The following is a 24,384-nucleotide window of genomic DNA, read 5'->3' as shown; positions in this document are numbered from 1 at the left end:
TCATGTACCAAATAATATAAAACTTCAGCTTTCTGAGGAAGTAAGAAGTGACAAAGCAATAGATATAAGTATGTAAATAAGCATTAATTAATATCAAACTTTGTAGGTCTACTGTTTTTCTGGCTGCTTGCTTTACACTATTGTATAGCAAATATAAAGTTTCTTACACCAATTACCACTATACTCATTTTTTATGTTCCTTCATTAAAAGCCAAGAACATAACAACTATTAAACACAGATTTTATTCCTCTTGCTCATTATTATAATATGCCATGAAACAGTGTAGCAAATGTCTGATGGCAATTTTTTCTAATGCACGGGTATAAGAGAGGAAGAAATTGATTATTTTCCTTTTTGTATTACATTTTTAAAATAGTGTAATGGATTTCAGTAAAGCACCAATAACTTAAAATTTAGTTGATTACAGTAACTGACAAAGTACTTTAAAATGTGTTTTTCATAACATTTTGCTACTAGAGAGGATTATACTGGAAATTGCATGCTGGAAAAAGATGTTAGCTTTTTGGTAGTTGAGCTATATTAGTGATAGGAACATAACATTGTGCTTTATTAAAATTAGCTTTCAATCAAGGAGAATACTATTACAAATAATGATAATGGTAAGTTGAAGAGGGTGGTAAGGTGGCACAGCGGTTTGCGTTGCTGCCTTGTATGCTGGAGTCTTGGATTCACTTTCAGACCTGGCACTCTATCCACATGGAGTTTATATGTTCTCCCCGTTTTGGCATGGATTTCCTCCAGGTGCTCTGGTTCCTAGAGTCCCAAAACATACTGGTAGGTTAATCGGCTTCTGAGAAACGTAGCCCTAGGTACTGTATGAGTGTATACATGCCTTTGTGTTTGTGTGTCAGGCCTGCGATTGATTGGTGTCCCATTCCCAATTCATCCATCGCTAGATTGCAGCACCCACCTAATGCTATTAGCTAAGTGCTATTATGTTTCAGCAATCCCACTACAAACACCACAGAGCAATTTATCAAGGACAACAGGATAAACACCATTTACAAATAGTTACTCTTTAATGACAAAGTAGTCTGATACCCTTGATTGGCTTGTCACCCAAATGATGGCATGCCCACCCAGTGGGCAAAAGACATATACTGTAATATACAGGTGGGTAGCTGCGTCAGCATGCGTAGGCTGCAAAGGAACAAGTAATAGGTTTATTCCATGCTGAAAAAAAGAAGAAAGAGAACACAACGTTTCGGCCGTGGAGCCTTCTTCAGGTGTGAGAGAGACAGGGCAGTAGGCAAAGGTAAAGTAGCGGGAGAACAAAGGATGGGGGGGAGGAGGAGTGAGAGGCGGGAGCAGGGGACAGAAAGAGAGGCCAATCAAGAGGTGTGAAGGCAGAATGGGTGCAGAGAGGTGTGAAATGAAACTTCCAATGAATGGAGAAAATTTAAAAGAACAGTAATCTGTCGTTAAGGGAAGGGAGAATGTGTGATCCTAACTGCAGAATAATTTTAGTTTCGGTGGTCTTTCTGATGTATGAGTTCGGAAAACCGTCTTTGAGAACACAGACGGAGAGATTAGTGTGGTCGTGGCCGTCAGAGGTGAAATGAGAAACAATGGGCTTGGAGAGATCTTTAATCTTCACAGCCCTGACCTGTTCTCTGAAGCGGTCTCCGAGTCTCCTTCCTGTTTCTCCAATGTAGATGGCTGGGCATTTACTGCCAGAGATACAGTAAATAAGGTTGCTGGAGGTACAAGATGCTGTCTGGGTGATCCGGAATTGTCCTGAGGGGCCTTGAATGAGTGTGGTGGTGGCTGTGTACTTGCAGGTGATACAGCGAGCTCTGTTGCAAGGGAAAGTGCCTGGTGTGGATGGTTGTTGAGGGCGGTCAAGGGAGCTGTGAACAAGGAGGTTACGCAGATTAGGTGGTCGGCGATATGAGATGATAGGGCGATCAGAAAAGAGGGCCCCAATGGAGGGATCATCCTGTAGGATGGAAAAATTCTGGTTAATGGTCCTGGGGATAGGAAGTGTGTTAGGGTGGTAAGGAAGCACCAAGGGAATGCGGTTGTTACGGCGGGAGTTCCTAATCGGGTTGATGGTCCGGGGGGTGTTTTTGGCTCGGGCAAGGGCCCTGTCAATCACACTGCTGGGATATCCTCTGTTGATAAAAAATGAGTACATTTCGAGGGCTTGGTTCTCGAAGTCGATGTCGTCGCTGCATAGTCTTCGTAACCTAAGGAACTGTGAAAAAGGAAGAGAGTTTTTAGTGTGGTTGGGGTGAAATGAGCTGTACAGGAGGTAGCTGTGTGAATCCGTGGGTTTGTAATAAACTGAAGTGGAAAGTCGGGGGTAGTTGATAGACAAGTGGATGTCTAGAAACGGAAGAGTGGTGGAAGATATGTGAACTGTATATTTGAGGGACGGGTGGAAGTTGGTGAAATGGTGCAGGAAGAACTCGAGCTGATCGTTGGAGCATGTGGCGGCACCGACGCAATCATCAATATATCGTTTGTAGAGGTCAGGGACATAGCCAGTGTAGGAGGCGAAGAAGCGTTCTTCTACCCAGCCGACAAAAATGTTGGCATAGCTGGGTCCCATTCTGGTGCCCATGGCAACTCCACTGACCTGTTGGTAAAAAAGATTATTGAAAGAGAATGCGTTCAGTGTGAGGACCAATTCTGCAAGGCGTACCAGGGTGTGGGTGGGTGGATCAAGCACTGTGCGTTTGTCCAGCGTGTGCTTGAGTGCTGTAAGGCCGTCATTATGGGGAATGACGGTGTACAGAGATGTGATGTCCATGGTAAAAATGTGGCATTCGGTACCCTGAAATTGGAAATCATTGAAAAGTTGGAGCGCGTGGTTGGTGTCTTTGATGTATGAGGGAAGATCTTCAACCAGCGGTCTCATGAGGCTGTCGAGAAAGGCTGAGATGTAAGTAGTTGGACAGTTACATGCTGATACGATGGGGCGTCCAGGGGTGTCCGGTTTGTGGATTTTGGGGAGGAGGTAAAATTGAGATACCTGTGGATGTTCCATGATGAGCCGGTTCGCCTCCTGGGGGAGCTCGTTACTGCTGATAAGAAGGGAAATGGTGGATACCACTTCCTTTTGGTAGTCAGTGGTAGGGTCCTGTTGGAGAGGGAGGTAGGCAGAAGTGTCAGTTAGTTGTCTAGAGGCTTCAAAGATATATAGATCCTTACGCCACACCACAACAGCACCTCCTTTGTCCGCTGGTTTGATGACGATATCATCCCTGTTGCGGAGAGACTGGAGCGCCTGATTTTCTCCTTGGGTGAGGTTAGACCTATGTTTACTGGGTATAGAGAGTGCCTTGGGAGCTTGATTAGTGCATTGCTTAATGAAATAATCAACTGGTGGAAAACGGCCGGAGGAGGGAGTCCAACAGCTCTGTTTGGGATTAATGTTGTTAATGACATCAATAACCGGGTTGTTATCAGCTGCCTGTGAAGAGGAATTGTTGGCAAAATGTGCTCTGAGACGGATCCTGCGGTAAAAGCGGTTAAGGTCGACATTGGTCTGGGGGATGTCCAGCTTCCTGGGAACTGGTACAAAACTGAGCCCTTTGCTGAGGAGGGATCGCTCGTCCTGTGAAAGGGAAAGGTCAGAAGGTATGGTGACAACAAGGTTAGGGTTGGTGAGGGTGTCCGGGGTGTTGATGGTTTTCTTCTGTAGAAGATGACTGAGTTTTTTGTCCTTCTCTGTAGTGAGAAACTGGTAGAGTTTAGAGTTGAGAGATCTAATGAGGTTAGTTATGAAGGGAAGATGGTGTGGAGCTGTCAGCCGTAGAAATTCCTTAGCCTCTTTGATGTTGTTGTCAGAAAGGATAATCTGTTTTTTGAGGGAGAAAATGGTAGAGAGCATTAGTTTCCTAGAAAATTGTTTTAGAAGTCTCTGAGTGTTGCTCTGGGTGTTATCAGAGTCAAAAGAAAAGGTATTAAATTTAAGGCGAAATCCTTTAGGGATGATATTATGTCGACGACATCTGTAAAGGAATAGAAGGTGGTTAGAAAGCCTGGTCTTGGAACAGATAGCTGTGAAGAGACGGAATGCTGGTTTAGTGAGAGAAGCGGGCAAGTGGCCCAGGGAGGAAGAGAAGGTATGACGAAGAGATCTAGAAAAAGATTTGGAGGAAGGCATAGTGGGTCGCAGCAGCTGTAGGCGGTAGTAGTTCAGGTGGGTAGCTGCGTCAGCATGCGTAGGCTGCAAAGGAACAAGTAATAGGTTTATTCCATGCTGAAAAAAAGAAGAAAGAGAACACAACGTTTCGGCCGTGGAGCCTTCTTCAGGTGTGAGAGAGACAGGGCAGTAGGCAAAGGTAAAGTAGCGGGAGAACAAAGGATGGGGGGGAGGAGGAGTGAGAGGCAGGAGCAGGGGACAGAAAGAGAGGCCAATCAAGAGGTGTGAAGGCAGAATGGGTGCAGAGAGGTGTGAAATGAAACTTCCAATGAATGGAGAAAATTTAAAAGAACAGTAATCTGTCGTTAAGGGAAGGGAGAATGTGTGATCCTAACTGCAGAATAATTTTAGTTTCGGTGGTCTTTCTGATGTATGAGTTCGGAAAACCGTCTTTGAGAACACAGACGGAGAGATTAGTGTGGTCGTGGCCGTCAGAGGTGAAATGAGAAACAATGGGCTTGGAGAGATCTTTAATCTTCACAGCCCTGACGTGTTCTCTGAAGCGGTCTCCGAGTCTCCTTCCTGTTTCTCCAATGTAGATGGCTGGGCATTTACTGCAAGAGATACAGTAAATAAGGTTGCTGGAGGTACAAGATGCTGTCTGGGTGATCCGGAATTGTCCTGAGGGGCCTTGAATGGATGATCCCTCCATTGGGGCCCTCTTTTCTGATCGCCCTATCATCTCATATCGCCGACCACCTAATCTGCGTAACCTCCTTGTTCACAGCTCCCTTGACCGCCCTCAACAACCATCCACACCAGGCACTTTCCCTTGCAACAGAGCTCGCTGTATCACCTGCAAGTACACAGCCACCACCACACTCATTCAAGGCCCCTCAGGACAATTCCGGATCACCCAGACAGCATCTTGTACCTCCAGCAACCTTATTTACTGTATCTCTTGCAGTAAATGCCCAGCCATCTACATTGGAGAAACAGGAAGGAGACTCGGAGACCGCTTCAGAGAACAGGTCAGGGCTGTGAAGATTAAAGATCTCTCCAAGCCCATTGTTTCTCATTTCACCTCTGACGGCCACGACCACACTAATCTCTCCGTCTGTGTTCTCAAAGACGGTTTTCCGAACTCATACATCAGAAAGACCACCGAAACTAAAATTATTCTGCAGTTAGGATCACACATTCTCCCTTCCCTTAACGACAGATTACTGTTCTTTTAAATTTTCTCCATTCATTGGAAGTTTCATTTCACACCTCTCTGCACCCATTCTGCCTTCACACCTCTTGATTGGCCTCTCTTTCTGTCCCCTGCTCCCGCCTCTCACTCCTCCTCCCCCCCATCCTTTGTTCTCCCGCTACTTTACCTTTGCCTACTGCCCTGTCTCTCTCACACCTGAAGAAGGCTCCACGGCCGAAACGTTGTGTTCTCTTTCTTCTTTTTTTCAGCATGGAATAAACCTATTACTTGTTCCTTTACTGTAATATACGTCTATTAAACGCATACCTTAGACGTCTAAATGTGGTCCGCAATTCATCTAGAATTAAATTCTAATATACGTCTATTGTTATACGTCAATAATACGTCTATGATTAGATGCCTATTATACATATATGGTTGGAGTTCCGGATAACTTTAGAGGACTATTATACGTATATGGTTAGAGGTCTATTATACAGATAACTTTAGAGGTCTATTATACGTATATGGTTAGAGGTCTATTATACATCAAAGATAGGTTTTACAGGTGTACAAACTAGTAAATCAAGCCAATGATTTGGTTTAGAAATGTATTCTGAAAATACACATTCACACCTGAAAAATATGTATTTCAAATTATACATTGTATACAATCAATCAACAATCAACATAACAATGTTAATAACAATTAACACAACTAGTCTTAAACTTCAGCTACAAATTCTGGTAACATGGCGATATACAGTATAGTAATGACAAACACAAACTAATTACATTAACACACTAACTCAAAACCACATTTCGATTCAAATATAAATTTTAAAATGTACAACTTCTATATTTCCAAGAAAAAAAATATTACAATGGAAGTTAAGATGATTTTTATCCACTATTTGCAAACCCTGTCTAATTGTCCTAACAGTTAGAACCAGAAGCCTATTATTTTCAGTGTCCAGATCTCCTGGCCCCCTGCCTTGCATATGCATTCTTCAAGTAACGCATTGCGTGCTCCTTTATTTCTTTTTCGGTTGATGTAGGGTGGGACTTCAGCACCGCAGCTAGGAGAAAATTATATAATATTACTTCCTAAATAAATGATGATTAATATCTTCTTTAGTATAATCTAAAAAATGAACGGTTTACTAAGCTCAAAGCTGAAATAAACGTATAAAATTTGGCTTGCACCATAGCAGTTGAGCAATAAAGAGTCCTAATTAAAGAGTACCCAAAGTTTGAAAGTACAGTACAACACAGATTAAGAATAATTAGAGAAATGGCAAAACGATTTTGTGTCATCTTCCCCATTCACACTATTTTAATGTGCCATTTTTTGCTTATTCACATACTATTTTAATCAAAATAATATTAAGAAAGATCTGTATGTATTCAGATAGTATTATCATTATTCATACTTACTCGTCAAAAGAGGATTGCTGAGATATTTGCGGATAAATACTTCAATCTTCTACGTTTGAAAAACATATCCAAAATGGTGACCAACGAATACTAGCAATGCATTGTGGTATATAACCGGAAAATGGGTTAGATATTTTAACGGATGCGTTTATTAATGTTGTCGATATTATGGTTGAAATTTAACACTGATAATACATCGCGGCTATCTGCCCCCTGCTATGTGCTGATGTGCAATTTTAACGCATGCAGTTAGTAAGGATCGGTTACTGTTTTATGGTATTATATATAATGACATTATGGAATAGGATGGGGACAGGCCTGGCATCACGGGGGGAGGGAGGAGTGTCACTCCTTCAGTTTTGGGCAAAAAGATTTACCTTGCTTAATTTATGCCCTAAAAAAATAGTTGTACTTTGTCAATGGTCAGACAACACTAAATAACACTAACAGTCACTCGGACTGTTTGATGTGCAGGAGGGCTATCCGTCCAGGAACTGCACATATCAGTGTCATTATTGAGTGTCAACATTACGGTCCTGTTTGCTCAGGTGGACCGATTCCTTGCAGTAGTTTATCATTATACTTAAAATCGTTATATAACTAGGACTAGTTATAGCAGTCTGTGCTTTCTGTTGGTTTTACAACAATTTTTTCTTAATGATTCAGAACCTCCATCGATGTAGCTGCAAAAATGAACTCTTATGGTACTTTTTGCTCCTTGCAATACAAACCACGAGAGTGACGAAAAATGTAAAACTGAACTTCATTGCAAATACCAGTAATTAATTTATTTTTTATATTTATTACTATATTTATTATACACGTGTAAATAAATTAATTACTGCGAGAATAATTTACTTCGTACACTGTGCAGAGTGCCGTATACTCCTAGTTGCGGCACACACGATACATACAGTAAAAAGCCTCAGGCACTGTGTTAGATGTGTTTTCGACGTTATACTGTATATGCGTTTATTAATGTCGTCGATTTTACGGTTGCAATTCGACGTTGATTATACGTCACGGCGACGTATATATACGTATAGCTGTATTTTTGCCGTGAATATACGTATATTCAACGAATCACTGCCCACTGGGCAAGAACCGTGTGTCTATGATTATCAGCTGTTAGTCAGACATTGAGGTCCAGATGTAAGGGTGCCACCTACTGGTGCTGCGCTAACACCACTTGCAGCAGCCTGGACTTATATTTTTTCGGATTATTTTTTACATTGTTTATTTCACTAAGTCATCTACTGTACAACGGTTTTCTCTGAAGTCAAATGTGTTTTGTTTTTTTAAAAAAGCAGAAAAAAATAGCTTCTTGATTTCCAGTGAAAAAGAACAAATGTCTTAACATGGTCTCTTAAATAAACCTACTAAGATCTTTCTGGTACTTTACAAATTCATTATTTTCTAACAGTTTCATTCTTAAAAAAACAAGTAGTGGCAAATGCTTTATGTACAGTATATAGCCCTAGCAGAGAGCAAACAAACTTACACCAACACATTAATCACATCTTTGATGTTTCACCTCTGGTGTCTGAGATTGAGTTAAGTAGGAAGCCACTTAACACAGCGGTTTATGTCCAGAGCATTGTTTGAAAATGAAAACATAATTTATAGCCTAGTAATTGTGCATTCTTCTCATGTCTTCTTTGGAAATTGAATACAAGAAGAATTTTAGGGGTTTAAAATAACATAGAATAACAAGTAAGATAAGATAAGATAATACCAACTTTTCATAATGCAGTAAAAATGAAGTTCATAACTACATCTTTTTTTAAGTTATGTGCCAGTCTTTTTTTTTGTAGCAGACTAATAGACTACTGTACATTTCAATTATGCATGTTGTACCTTTCTTTCTGTGTCCAGAAGCTGATAACTGATAGCAACAATATTGTATGTCTTTGTTTAAAAGTAAATATAGGTAATATAATAGAAATATTAAACCTGTTTTTTTTTAGTAATTTCACTGAAATGACTTATCTTTTAAAACTATGTAGCTGTTGTTATTTATTGTCAGATTTTACTATAATTCAACCTTAGGCTTTATGTATCATTGTACGTAACCATTTTTTCTTATAAAAAAATAATAGTAATAGACCAAATGATTGTGTGACATTTAGGTACAAAATGGTCATTAATCACAACTGGCTTTTTTATTTTCAGAGAAGGGAATCGGCACCTCTCTCCAAAAAAGCCAACAACACTTTCAATATAGTGGGGACAACCTATGCCATCAACATTGCAAAAGATCCAGGATTATCGACCATCTCAAAGAGTGCTGCAGCTCCTGCAAAAATGCCAAAGTTGGAAGAAAGGATCATCGAAAGCAAGAAAACATACAACAGTGTCAGTAAAGTGGATAAGATGTCCCGCATTATATTCCCTGTGCTTTTTGCAATTTTTAATTTAGTGTATTGGGCAACGTATGTCAATAGGGAACCCATTATAAAAGGCTCAAACCCCAAAAAGTGAATGAGCCTAACAACTGCCCGCTCAAGAGAATTCAAGACCAAGTGTTGTCAATTAAATGCTATAATATATTTATTTAGGTTTATTTTTATATTCACAATGAAATGCATGAGTTTTGTTTCTACATTTATTTATTTTATTTACTATATGAAACACTGCAGATTGTTTTCTTCCTCTTTGCGCATATGACTCCAGTCACGTCAAAATTAGACAAGTAGGGAAAGGCAAAGCTAGTTATTTCCTAGCACCTTGCTTTGCTCATTGGAAACAATTGTTTTTTTTAAGATCTGTCAAAGATTCATTATACTGTATGAAAAGACAGGCACACTACTGTTTATACTCTTAATTGTATGGTGATTTACTTTGGACAATTTAGAACTAATATAACCTTTTTCTCAAGTAAAACATAGGAATATTAGTGCAACAGAAGACTCCTAAGCATTGTCTGAGTATTCACACATGATGTTCAGCAGCAATAGCAAGCACATAGAATGCTGGAAAAATATTAATAAATGTTATCCATCTTCTGAACTGTCGTTATACAACATCATGACTTCTGATAGGATATTTTAAATCTGCCTGTACACATTGTAGTTCAGTGTGTACTTTTACAGCCTGAACACATGCAATTAGAAGAACAAGGTGCCTTTCTTCCTTCATCAAGATAGAACATTGGAACATGCTTTTGTCCTAAAGGTATGCATATGGCTATGTCTTATTGTTTTGAATAATTTGTCAATCTCTACAGTCTTCTAAGTATCCAGAAAACAAGGGCATAAAACAAATCCAAGTAAATAAAAACAAGCAACATTTTGTGGCACAACACTCAGAGAAAGCATTGGTTTGGCACAAGCTGGCCTGTCACACAGAAAGAAAGTTTTAAGAGTGATCTTGTACTACATACAGCTCACTGGCTGCTGTGCTATAGATGCATTTTAATGAACAATGGCACTTTACTTGGCACTTAAAATGTAAAAAGAGATATCTCTATTGTTACTTTTAATCCATTTGTCTTTTATATACCAATATACCATTGACTGAAAGGATCTCTAAGACATAATTTCATGCATAGGTCAACCCTGTTAGGTACAGTACTGGTATGTACTGTAAGAACACTGAAAATATAATTTGCTTATTGTTTTCACTTGAATAACTTATTATTTATTTGAAGACAACACTTGACCTTGGCCCATTCTTCCCACTACCGGGAAACTGCGAACAATCCCACACAGTAAATGAATTAGGAGGGCATTTTGCAGAGAGCTTGCCCATTTGTACTTTAGGATCTTTATTTTTATTTTCTGTTATATTTTACTATAACAAAACTGTGATTTCTGTTCAAAAGGAGTATGCCTGTCCATTGTATGTTTTTTGTCCCTGTATATCTTTTTGTTCATTTTTGTTTTTCTTGTTTTTGGAGAATGATTTGTTTTTCTAGGTTGCATGTTGTAAAGCTAGTAAAGGACTTAGCTTAACACTGGATACTTTGACCAATGCCCAGCTGTGATTAGACTACAAAATTGTTAGAAGAACAAGATATGTGGTGTATTATCAACATTGGTTCTGATTCTGGTAATTTATGTTGTGTTTCATAGAATGTGGTTTGCCTTAAATTATTTACAAGTTAGGAAACTGTTGGACAAAGATATTGGCACACTTCAAATTTCTTGTGAGGGACTTGCACCAAATTGGTTATAGAAGCACTTAAGATAGCTCTAACAAATGTGAGTGTTTTTTTATAGTCTTATTAAATCACACAGGCAGTATGAGCATTACAGCTTAAAGTCAATTATATAAAGCTGAAAAGGTTGTAAAACAGCATTTGGCTCAATTAAGTTAAAGTATTGTAAAACTGTGAATTTGTCCCAAACTTAGTTTGAAACTTCAAATTGTTTCAGACTTCTAATCATTTTGACCATTTTGAATAAGGCAAGACATGCAGTACAGTATTTCCATACTCATTAGACAATTCATAAATACATCTATCAAATTCAGTAAAAATGCTAAAAAGAGGTCATTATTAAAATTATATTATACAAAATGTTAAGATTTAGTATAAAAACTTAATTTATATAAAATATGAAATGCCAGGAAAATGACAGAAAATGTTTAATTCAAGTTTCATTCATTTTCAGAATAGTACATGTTGTGATCATAAAAGCCAAAGTATCCAGTTAATGTTATTGTTATTCTTTCCTTTTAATGACAGACAAGAAATGCCTTTTGAGGGCTAAAGAGAATTCTGGGACTGCCTTATTTCAAGACAGGCTTTTTTGTAACCATTTAGATATGTATAAAATATTTTAAAAAAGACAAAAAAAAAGGTACATTAAACAATGAAAACAAAACCATTTTCCCAGCAGCTGGTTAATGCATGACAATCCTTATCACTTTTGTATCTGTAAATAGTGCTGTTGTCATGTTCAATATTGAGGCTTGATGTTCTTTGTTCTTGTTCTGCATATTTCTCTGGGTTGTCTTTCCTTCCTTAATACTGGATATGAGTGATCTTTTTAAGCTTGTGACTGGAGCAAAATGAAGTTGTTCTTTTTAATGTTAAAATGCAAGCAACTACAACAGATATAATAATTGATATATATTAAAGTATCAATACACATTACAATGCTTTCCTTAAATGGTAGAATATCCTGCTTTGGATAGGTAGACATTAGAGCTAATCATTTTACATATTTACACAAAGGGATTGCTACAATTTACTGTAGTATCATTATGTGGCCACTAGGTAGACCAGGCTACAGGATGCCTGTTATATTTTCATAGTAACAGTACCAAAAATGGAGCTGTGCTACAGTATGTTTCTTTCTCTAATATTTAATTATTCCTGTGCCTGGAAAATACACTACTAGTTTCAAACAAACTTTGTGCATATAATCTATGTACTGTAATTCTTATAGAAAACAGTTAATCTTATATAGACCTTAACAGTGATGGCACTAGAAGCATCCTTAAATAAAATAATGTAATTTGAAAATAGTCAGCAACAAAATGAATATTCATATGTATACTATTAAATGTTTCCAACTCTTTTATAAGGGATAATGCATTTGAAAGTCTGCTTTTAAATTTGGAAACCAAAGCTTGAGGGGTGTTTCACTGCAATTTCAGCAATGTATTGCTTAGCCTAATTGTAATGTAAAATCAGCTAATATATCCTTTTACCAGCTTAGCCTGTTCATCTGGTTTAAATAAATAAATAGTGGAAACTTATTTTCAAAAGGAATATCAATCAGGCTTTCTACATCTTCATGTTGGCTGTACCACTGTGCTCCATTTACCTTTTTTAACCATTGATTTTAGGTTGCACCTGAAAACACCTTATTATTAGAAGTATTTGTGTTCTCTGTCTACTCTGTATCTTGTTAAGGTTTTGAAACATTGCTAAATGAAAAGTCTAAAATGTCTCCATGTGCTTTGAATGCTGTCTTAAAAAACTCTATGTGGCAAGTAAGATATTACTTGGTTAGTGTCATTGTTGTGATTGGTTATGCTAAAAATGAATAATATTTTCTGCATTTGAACCTTATCTGATTATCCAGGAAATAACCAATGATAGCTGGATTAAAAGGACATTCCATTTTTAAAGCAACTATAATTTTAAAAGAAAAAAGCTGCCAATGTTCGGTTATTGTACTTATATACCCATAAGGAAGAGAAATGTAAAAGAGACATATAGTGAAGAGTATATTTTAGGTATTAATTGTAATATAAAAATGGCTGGGTAATATATTTAAATTCACTTGAAAGTATTAAATGCATCCGAAAACATTTCAAAATAATTTATGTTCAGGCACACATGACAAAAACAGTCACAATATTTTTATTAGTATTTCTTTTCCAAATGGGTACAACAGGTTAGTTTTTTTTTGTATTAATCTTGTGGCTCTTCGTTGTTTTGTGCAATGTGAATCATGCTTAAGAATATGGTTGAATTTCTCGTTTTGTGGGATTACACTGTGATTCAAAGTGATGTTGGTGGTTGATATACAGTACTGGCAGAACATTAGGGGATAAAAAAGAGTCTGCAGACTACCGTAAACTGTAAAAGAAAGGTAATAATCGTGAACCTCAATGTGAAAGTATTGTGTTGTTCTTGCAATGAAATGAGCAAACTATACAAAAAAGCGATGCAACAAAAACATTTATAAATACAGCTTTATATTCAGTGGGATAGTGGCTCAGATAATGTGGAAACTAGCATAAAGCTAAACTGCTTTCATGACATGTCATAGACAACAAAATGCAGTTTTATGTTTGAACTGTTAATCATGTACTACTTCTACTATGCATCTCAATAAATGCCAAACTCTTTGCAGTGCCAAATGACCTTTGAAATCACTGTAGAATAAAAAATCTTCCCTGAGGACAGATTTATGGACATGTGCTAATTGTCTGTCATTTCTAACCACAGTATTTAGTGTCAAATTATGTAAAAGATTACTCAGAACATTTTTTTTATTATTCTAGGCAAAACTACTTGCAACAGGACATTTCTCTCCTGTTTTGCCAGTTAAATATTAAAAATTAAAAAGGGTTATGAATCTATATTTTATTTTTTGATAATGTTCTACAAAGGCAGTTTCATTGTGCAATTACTTTATTGAATACTAAAGATAAATGTACATCGACTAATATTTATGTTATACTTTTCCATATAATTTTTCTTCTTTTAATGACTATGAACAATTATAGGAGTTATACTTATGTTATAATAATAATAATAATAATAATAACTTACACTTATATAGCACCAAATTTGGCCAGGACACCAGGGTTACATCCGTACTCTATTTGAGAAACACCCTGGGATTTTTAATGACCACAGAGAGTCAGGACCTCGGTTTTACGTCTCATCCAAAGGACAGCGCCTGTTTACAGTATGATGTCCCCGTCACTATACTGGGGCATTAGAACCCACATGGACCGCAGGGTGAGTGCCCCCTGTTGGCCCCACTAGCACCTCTTCCAGCAGCAACCTTGGTTTTTCCCAGGAGGTCTCCCATCCAGGTACCAAACAGGCTCATACCTGTTTAGCTTCAGTGGGTTGCCAGTTGTGAGTTGCAGAGTGATATGGCTGCTGGCTAGAGGAAGCTATTGTCATTTTTTATAGACCTGGATGACATACACAATGCTAAAAAATTGGGGATGTACATTGCTTTCTTTTGCATTGGTTCCTTACGGTACTTCACCTGCAACTGTCATGTAAAATCCTATTCAGGCTATTATTTTAATGAAAGCAAATTACACTCTGAAAGAGCTTTTATTACAGTTGTGATTCAAATCAGGCAATGTGCAGCATGCTTAGAAACTTAACCTGCTTTAAACTGGACTGTCAGAAGCTTTGATATCCCTTTGGTGTAATTCAGAAAATAAAGAATGCCCACCTCACCAACATTTCAGCAGTTGTTTGAATGTTTTATGCAGCCCATTGTAAGTGATGTTTTTGTAATCACGCTGTGTTGCAGTATCAGATTATAATGTTACAATGTCATATTGTCTTAAACAAGTAGCACAGGAGAAACTTTCATTTTAAGTGTCAATATCTTTAAGGTTTGTGTCTCGTTCATTTGTGGAGTTAAAGATTGTGAAAAATGTTTTTTGTTTCACTCGTATCACATTTTCTTTCAATAAAATGAAGATACTTTCATTAATTGTATATGTGTATGAATTATATAATGTAACTAAATTGTACCTACGTATAACAGTATGTTTCATATTTCATTTGTGCTCTTGGCCAGAAATATATAAAAAATGAACAATGATGTTTGGGAAAGTAGATTTTCAGAAACTTTAGATTTTGTTTCAAATGATTAATATAGTCTGCATTTAACTTTTTGTAATGGAATTTATTAGCACTACTTTATTTCCCTTAACACATTTCTTTGAGCACTAGCCTGTTCCATCCAGTCTCCCTGGTTATCTAGTATACAGTATCTTGTATATGGAAGTCAGTCAGAAGATACTGCCAAGCTAGCAAGTCCAAGAAACGTGAAGTTCAATTATCAATTCCTCTGAATTATGTCTGACATAAAAAAAGTTTGCTTTCTTGCCATTCCCAACAGGCCTGACCAATGTATTGTTATTATTATTCCAAATACAAAATCTGTCAGAAAAAAATGGTACATTATGATAATACAAATGAGGCTGCAATTTTACAATTACAAAAAGCAATTTCTTTATGTGTCAGGGTACCAATATAAAAATGTCTGACTTCCTCATTTTAAAGTGTATTTTTAAAATTAAACTCATTTCTTAGTGAAGCATTTTAGTGTAAAGATGTGGGCTGACTAAAAGCACAAAGGTGATACAAATAATCCTTTTATACCTGGGTTTTAGGGTGGCCCTAGGCTGCCTCAAGGTTACATTTTCCTGAATGTAAACATTCCCAAAATGAAAAGGCAGCCCTGGGCCAACCTAAATAGGACTGGAAACACAAGGGTCTGTAGATTAATGGAGCCTGTTAACTTCAACTTCAATTCACCAGTAGCATTAAACCTGCACAGAACAAAGGATTATAAGTTCAAGAGCAACAAGAAGTCAGGAGTGAAGCAGATCTAAAAAAATCAATGAAAGCAGAAATGATACTTAACCAGTATGCTCTAGTAATAAAGACTGAAGTACTGTAAGTGGCATCCATGAGCGGCTAGTGGTCAACAACTGTGAGTGGAACATTTAATAATTTTTCCATATAAAAAAATGTAAATGTTCAAGATTGGGTTGGAGTGCTTTTGAAGAATAACTGTGATGCTAAAGGCACAAGTGGCTTTGTGCCTTAAAGATTTTGACAAATGTGTGCTGCCTGTTCTAACACATGGATATAAATTAGAAACCCTGAATGTGAAATTGTACAAAACCTACTGTACCAATGACTGTAAGGAGCTCCTCATAAACGGGAACTCAAAGGCTGAAAAGTATACATATTTGTTTATGAAAGATGATGTCATTTTAAAGAGTTCATTTTAATGGTTAGGGCAAACTCAAAGGCATTTACATTGTCAGAATATAGTAAAGTTACACTAACCAAATACTGTAAAATAGTGGTAAAAAGAGTATAAATATTTAAAGTGGATGACAGTTTGATTTGAAATTTATTTTCCTTCATTGATTTTGAATTATTTTTATATATGATATTTATAGCTGCTTATGAAAATCCATAATTTGAGCATATTTGGGGATCTGTAATAGGGCTGGTCAGCTCCAGAAAAAAGAGATGAACAATTTTCAGCCACCAGGCGAATTGCAATTGGATTTAGCTAATCAAGTTAAGAATATCCACTATAGCTACAGTTATTGTTACAATGCAAAGGACTCATTTCAGCAGAGCAGAGTATGTTTCCTACAGACAATTGTGTATGGTGTTCAATGGAATTATGACTAAAAGGTATCACTGAGACTGGTGCAGTTTTATTTTTCCATTTTTCTGCTAATTCTACCATTTCAAAGTACAATTGCATATTTCCATTAAAAGTGGGGTATGTAATGTTGAAAATCTGTCTTCCAGTCATTGGAAGGAAGCTCATTTCCTTCTGGCTTTTTTCCATGCCCTCATATTTTAATTGCTTCTTTAATCTTTTTTTATATAATCTACCCAGCCACCCCCTTTTCTCTGGAGTCAGTACTAGGAATTTGATTATGTGGAGAGATCCTTGTAATAACTACTTTCATGTCTCCTTCTGTGGACTTTACAGTGGGTTCCAACATGGGGATTGCAAAAGATTCTCAGACCCCCACTTCTTATTGCTTATCATAACTACTTCCTTTGCTTGACCCATTGGATTAAAAACATTTCAAATCCCCATTCTCCCCACTTTCCCACTGAATATACATTTTTTAAGTTCTGTTTTGCATTGCATTTGATCATGTATTGAAAAAGGACCTTTCATCCTGATATAACATTTGTACATGATTACAGCAGGATGTCAACATGTTTCATTTTTAGATCTCAAAATCTGTTACAGTGTTAAATTTTGTATTCTGAAATCCTTGGAGAAGGTGTACAAAGATACAAAGTGAAGTGAAGTTGCAATACCTTTATGAATTTATATAGAGTTATACATATAGTGTATAGTTTTTCCATTTGAAGTGCTCTTCATTAAAGCTCGAGACACACAGCTAAAAAGAATGGTAACCAATGTCCAACTATGGTGCTAGCAATGCTAGTTGTACTGCCAATACAAGGTAAGCACAGATAGATATAGAGAAAGCTATAAAATTATATGGTTTCTTTTTTTATTCTGATGTTAATTTTAGCATTTGTATTTTAATCCATCAATCCATTTTCTAATCCACCTGTTACAGAATATTAATGAGGACCCTATACAGAATAATCAGGACGAACTCCAGAGGCATAGTAGATTAAACAGTTCGAGGTCCGAAAGCCAAAGGGATACAAACCGGTGTGAAAGTACAAAATCAGAAGCAGAGCCGTAAACCGTGAGGAAGCCAAGAGTCTAAGCCAGAACAATAGTCAAAGTACCAAAATAAAACCACGAGACGTAGTAGGAGAACAAACCAGGGTCAGGAAGCCAAAAACCAAGACGTACAGTAGTTAATCACAGGAAGACGGCGGTACTGTAGCTCTAGCCAGGAAAACCTAATACTGAGCACAGGTGAGAGTGTGAAGCAGCATTAAATAGGCTGGGGTAAAAAGCTAATTGGAAACCGTGCTGGAATGCGAGGTCCTCCGAGTCCTCCGGGGGCATGGTGTAACACTGCCTTATTCAGTACAGGGTTGCGGGGAACAGGAGCATAACATGGCAAGCAACAGGAGAAGGCAAGATACAGCCTGGATGGGATGCCAGTCCATTTCAGGGCACACACAGACACACAAAGATGCACACTCTCACACTAGGGCCAATTTACAAAAGCCAATTAACCTATCAGCATGTCTTTCAGCTGTGGGAGGAAACTGGAGTATCAGGAGGAAACCCTTGCGAACATGGGTTGAAGATATAAACAGGTCAGGAATTGATCCCAGGTCCCAAGCTCTGCAATGCAGAAATGTTAACCACCATGCTCCTGTGCAGTAGTTAAATATTAATGAAACAAACCAACATACTTTTTGTTTGCATGATTTTTCACTGAACAATTAAAGGGCAATCAAACTTCCAATGGAGTCTACAGTTATCTGTATATACATAGAGAGTATGTACAGTATTTATAACCAAAAGGCTTTAAATAAAATGCTTGATAGCTTGAGGTTCTGAGATGCTGCAAGGGACTTCAAGAGACTTGACTGTTCAAATATAAATTTTGTGTGATTTCTCATTCTTTTTGTTTTACTTGGCATAGAACACAACTCAGTCCCTGAACAAGATAGGATTGCATATGTGTATGTACTGTATGTGTAAGAAGAATTTCTTTTTTACATCTATCATTTAGAAAGTATGGACACCCCAGAATAAAATCCCCTGTTGTACCTGTCAAAGAAAGTTACAAAACATGAAAGCTGCTGCTAACTCCAAATATATCTGTTAATGAAGCCCATGCTGGTGGAATATTATTGCAAAAATGTAATCGGCTGGCTTATCAGCAGCTTCACACAGTTATAAAAAAAACTCTAAAGCTGACAAAGGTTTAAATTAACATTTTTAATTAGACTGTCAAAACTGTCTTAATGTACTATAAATTGAATGACCTATTTTTACAATGCTGTGTGGGGTAAGTATTTTTTGAAGTTGTAAGGGAGGTTTGATTTTTTTCTTAGTTCTTTAAGCATGAAAAATACATGTATGTCTTAAACAGTGTCTAAATAGGAGATGACCTCAGCTTTTGTAGTTGGGTTGAACTAACATTAAAGTAATACCTTTCATGAATTGGAGATAAAAAGAGATATTAAATATTTTTGAAAGCTTGAAACATGGACAGTATGATGAGGTCTCTGCAAAACCTGATTTCCATGTCCCTAAATTGTTTATTCTTGAAAGATGACACTTAACTTTGCAGTAGTAACTAGTCTGGTGATGTGCCTCTTGGGTTGGTATAACTTATTAATAGCAGAAAAAGATTTAAGGTTATAGAACTATAGTAACTCTAACGTGATAAGATAAGATCTGCTCCAGCCTCAGTGACAACAGCATAAGATAACAGATAAGCTAAGACATAAGCTGCCCTATACAGAGTTTTACTTTAAAGAAAGAATGAAAAAGGTTTTAAATTCACTTTTAAATGAAGAAGCATTTTGTAACAACTAACTAAAAAGCGGACTCTCTCTTAATCTCCTGGTCCTAAACATGTACATGTAAGTAAAAAATAAAGCATAAATATAGGGATGTAAAGGCAAATGCCTTGATGTGATTTGTGCATTATTCAAGAAATATGCAATATGGAGCAAAGGACTATCATTTATAATTCTTTCTACTGTATGTTCTTTAGAACTATCAAGTACCATTCATTGATTTGTCTTAGATGATCTTGCATCAATTATTTTGAATAACTGAGGACAGGAACACAAACTTGTACTAAAAGGACTTCTGAACCACCTTCTGCATTTACAGTATTCATAGTCATACTATATTATTCACAATATTTCTGTAATTTCTACACAGACAGCAAAATGTAAGACAGCGTCCTGAAAACAAAATTATATTCTGATAAACAATTTTGTGAATCAGATTAGATTGGTCACACCACTGTCAACACATTTTTGATGGAACACCTTATGATGCTTTGTGATTCTGCACGATTGGGGAAGTGCCTTGTCACTATTCTTATGCTTAGTATTATAATCACATTACTTCATCCGTCCTTTTTCGCCTTTGTCACCAAATGGATCAATAGGGTAGCTCTGATCTGTTTGCTGACAAACCCACTTGCTGGGGTCAACTGAGACTGGCCTGGAAGTGAAATTACCACATTCCTTTCCAGGGAGACCAGGTTATGAGAATAACCCATCATCTCTTTCAGACAGGATTTATTCATTACCTTTTTGGGAACAGCTGAACAAAAGGAGGGATCCTGGAAACAAGCAATGAGTGCCTATATCCCACAAAAGGCCATTCTCTGTCCAGAAGATTTAAAGAACAATTGTTTCTACCAGAAACAAAGTCTTTCACAGATGCATCAATGACATACACAAAATGGAATATACTATAAATTAAATTACCTAATTTTACTAAACCTGTAAGTCACCAGGCAGTTGATAATGCATAATTTTAGTATCAGCAACTACCTGGCTATGTCAAAGCATAGTCTCAATTATTCACTTAGCACGGTGATACTTGAACAGTGCCATCCCTACCAAGGACTGGGCACGGCAGGTGATCAGGCAGTGAAGTACCAGTCCCTGAGACACAGGGCCAGAAAGTCTTGAAAGTCATTGCCCAGTTGAGGTGAAACACAAGGAGGACCTTTCAACTGCAACTCCAGCACAACCATGTCCCATGAGAGCACCATTAGGCTACAGTATGTGGCTGCTAAAGTACAGTATGAGAAACTGTGTGACTAAAAAGTGGGACAGACTCACTCTGTATGGTGTCATGGCAGACCAAAATAAGATAAGATGTTTTATTAGCCATATACTGTAGAATTTCTTGCATTAGGAATTTGTCTTTCTCGCATACCACAGCTTGCTCCTATAAGACACACAGACAGAGAGGTGCTTGGGGTCAGAGTGCAGGGTTAGCCATTATACAGCACCCCTGGAGCAGTTGGGTTTAAGGGCCTTGCTCAGGAGCCCAACAGAGTAGGATTCCTCTGCTAGCCACAGGATTTGAACCAGCAACTTTCCAACCACATGCACAGATCCTTAGCCACAGCACCACCACTCCACCCCTGCCAGGCTGCCAGGCTCCCAAGTAGACTCTCCTGTGAACTCCTCCAGTGTTACAGCCTGTAAGCATTTTAATTCAGATTCCATATGCCTTGAGAGACTGGGTGTGTACAGTGTGCATTAAAACAGTTAATTGTATCATTCAAAAACACCAGTCTCAGGTTTTCTTCACATATTTATGTTGCTTTGGTTTTCTCAGTGGACATACAGTATACAGTATATGACTGTTGTAACAGAAGAAATAAGGTTCTTGATCCCGAGATGAAGTAAAACAAATGAGTTTATTGCATGCAAGGAACAATAAAGCTGAAGTCTTGTTTCCCGCAAGAAACAACAAAACCGAAGTATTGTTCGCCGTACTGTTACAAACTTTTGGGTTATATAGTGTTTTCTTCTCCGTTTCTGACGTCACTCGGTCTGATGGTAAAGAGGGGGGTTCATGGTATTTGGCCAGTTTACGATGTTCTGGACAAATGGTCAGTTTAACATTACACCCAGGGGGGTTCCTAGCTTGCATCTGCAATCCTTATCAGTTAACCCCCTTTCCTGCCATAAACCCCAGCTTGTGACTTAGAAGTCTAAACCCCCTACAGAAAGGATTAAATTCAAACCCCCGTCTTCACATCTTTCTTCATTCCCCCCTTATAAAATATGGCATACGTCAGTGTAGCCTATTTTTATACATACAATGTCAGGGCAGATCTTTCCTTTCTTGGCGAACAGGTATGTATTGCCATGACATTGTACATTCCACGGTTATAGCAAGATGTGATACATGTTTTTGTGTACGTGATGATTACAATTATACATATAAACAATACTATTCCTACAAATAAACACTGTTTAATTCCACCCCAGGCCCCAAACACAGACTTTACCCAAGACCCAATTCCCCAATTTTCAGTATAATAGTCCTGATATTTCTGTCCCTCATTGTAAATGTGTTGGGCCAGATCTGAGATATGCTCAGAAGTATCAGGAATATATGTGCAGCATTCAGTGCCAATTACTGCACAAGTTCCTCTTTGGGCCGCCAGTACATAATCTAAAGCTAGTCGGTTCTGCATGGCCACTGTTCTGAGGGCTACCATCTCATCATTAACAGCCTTCAGACTAGATGAAGTAGAATTTGCTAATTCTTCTAAAGTCGAGATCATTTGAATTAACTCTCATGCCGGCTTGTGAAAATATTATACCTAAATAATATTCCCAATCAGCCAATTTTCTTTGTGGTCTGTGGTTAGGTCCGAAGGGGCTGTGGGTTTGAACACGCATATGAGGAACCACATATCCTAAATAACATGAGCCAGACCACTGGGCTGGCAACCATGGGTAGGCTAGTTTTAAACAAATGAAATATGTTCCGTTTGGCACTCCCCATGCCTCTGAAAATAAGAAACTTATACCGAATTGTGGGGTGTGCCGATCCCATCCTGGAATTTGGAAGGTAGAGGTGGATATATTTGCAGCGATGGTAAGGTTGCAACGACTCCATCCAACCAAGTGCAGACCATTAGTGTGCTGAAAACATATGTTTCCCTCACGTTCCTTTGTCAGGTATGGTGGTGTATGGCTTCTGTTATATTTAGGAGCGTAAGAGCCTGTGAAACTCGTGGGCTCTAAGCCTCGCTCCTGTAGATATTGTAATGTTGTGCAGGTTAAAGTTGTGTTATGGCAACCCCCATAGTTTGTCATATTAAAATCTCCTAAATTATCCCTCCAAATGATCATGCCTATGACTTCCTCGAGACGCCAAGGAATGGCCCCCATAGGAAGTCCTCCCTGTACATATTTGGGTAATGCGGCACACACCCAGCAGGCACTTTGGTTGGTTTTCTTAGCTGTCAGATAGGAGAGGCCTAAAAAGGAATTAATTCCATGTTCTCCTTTGTGGGAGAGATGATCATTAATCCCTGCGGAACATAGTCCTACAGCAACAATTATTGACAGAAATGATTTCATTCTGAGTCTGTAAATGGGGATGAGGCTCGTCGGCAGTGTGACGTGTGAATCCAGCGATCTTTTCCTTCCACTCGAACCGCAGACTCGGTTGTCAACAGGATCTGGTAGGGTCCGTCCCACCTGGGCTGGAGAACCTGTGAAGGAAATTTCCTGATCCACACCCACTCTCCTGGGATGAGGTTGTGCCCTCCTTCAGGTGGTGGTCCCACGCCTCCAGGACCTGCTCGCGGGCTCCTTGGGTGGCCTCTGTCAGCAACTTGCAATAATACAAAGGAATGGTTGATCCCTCTGAGGAAACCCCAGTCTCAGCACCTGTAAGAGAGCTTGTTTCAAATTATTACAGGTGGCTTTTGCTGCTGGAACCAAGGCAATCTTGTCCTTGTACTGCACTTCCCCCTTAAGCAGATCTGTTAAGAGTTGTGCTCACCCTGTAAAAACATTGCACCCAGGCCCTGTTAAAATTTCACAATGCTAGACACAAAAGGGCCTTATCATAACTGCTTCTATTAGACACTCTAAAGCTGAAGCAACTCAGACTTGTGGGTTTCCTCATCAGGGTGATCACAGCCAGTTGAAGCCACGTGATACCCTGTTCTGGATAGTCATTCTTTGTAATGCATAATATTCCAACCCAATAGATCTGGAATAAAACCACCCATTAAAATCTGGTACTCGGCAAGTAAAACTTGCTGTTCCAATACTCCTGTGGCCTCCTGCCGTCTTCCCATATACATTAATCTATAGCACACTGTTGAACAGAGGAGTGAAACAACATGACAGTAGTGCTCCAGTATCCCCTAACAGAGAAACCAACACTCCATTAACAGTACATTTTTAACCACTGGACTGGGACAGACTTAGGGAGGCTACAAGGGATTTACAGGATCTAATCGTTAGGTAAACAGATTTTCTCACAAGACGTTATTCTCCCCAGTCTCGATTCTAAACCTACAGCGTTTCAGCATGTCTGGTTTTGAGACATTCGAATAAAACCAAATTGTTTCCACTATTGCAACTAATTGTATAAAAATACAAAAACTGTTTAACTACTTTAACGTCCACCTGTACTGTACTTATACGTTTCAGACGCTTTTATATTTTCCAATCTCCTTAAGTTGATTTTCGTCAAGTCTCTTTAGTTACGTCTCTAGCCAGTCCCGCTGGCTAAACACACTCACACCGTCATTTAGTATACCAAAACTCACAGTTACACACATACATGCCGGCACACAAATTCATATAACACACATACACATCGAAAATATATTTTTCTCTTCGTACTACAATGTGCTGTATTCTTGTTTTACTTCTACATTAATCCTTTTAATTCCTGAAGCGCACTCTACGTTCGCTGCATTTCTAATTTCGGGTGCGGTACTTTAGCCCACCGGTCAATATCTTCCGGTTTT

At 38.1% G+C, this 24,384-nt stretch overlaps 1 protein-coding gene across 2 annotated transcripts in view; it reads left to right on the top strand.

The window, feature by feature from the left end:
* Positions 1 to 14,890, top strand: part of gabra3 (gamma-aminobutyric acid type A receptor subunit alpha3) — a 151,899-nt gene extending 137,009 nt beyond the window's left edge. For both annotated transcript variants that reach the window (XM_015351059.2, XM_015351060.2), the window contains exon 10: positions 8,920 to 14,890. In XM_015351059.2, coding sequence (XP_015206545.2) covers positions 8,920 to 9,228 — 309 coding nt within the window. In that variant the 3' untranslated portion in view covers positions 9,229 to 14,890. The remainder of the gene's footprint in view (positions 1 to 8,919) is intronic.
* The last annotated feature ends 9,494 nt before the right edge of the window (positions 14,891 to 24,384 follow it).

Source organism: Lepisosteus oculatus, chromosome 8 (genome assembly GCF_040954835.1).
Source record: "Lepisosteus oculatus isolate fLepOcu1 chromosome 8, fLepOcu1.hap2, whole genome shotgun sequence".
Lineage (NCBI taxonomy): Eukaryota > Metazoa > Chordata > Actinopteri > Semionotiformes > Lepisosteidae > Lepisosteus > Lepisosteus oculatus.
The sequence above is the reverse complement of the archived record's forward strand: the minus strand, read 5'-3'. Positions and strand labels throughout refer to the sequence as shown.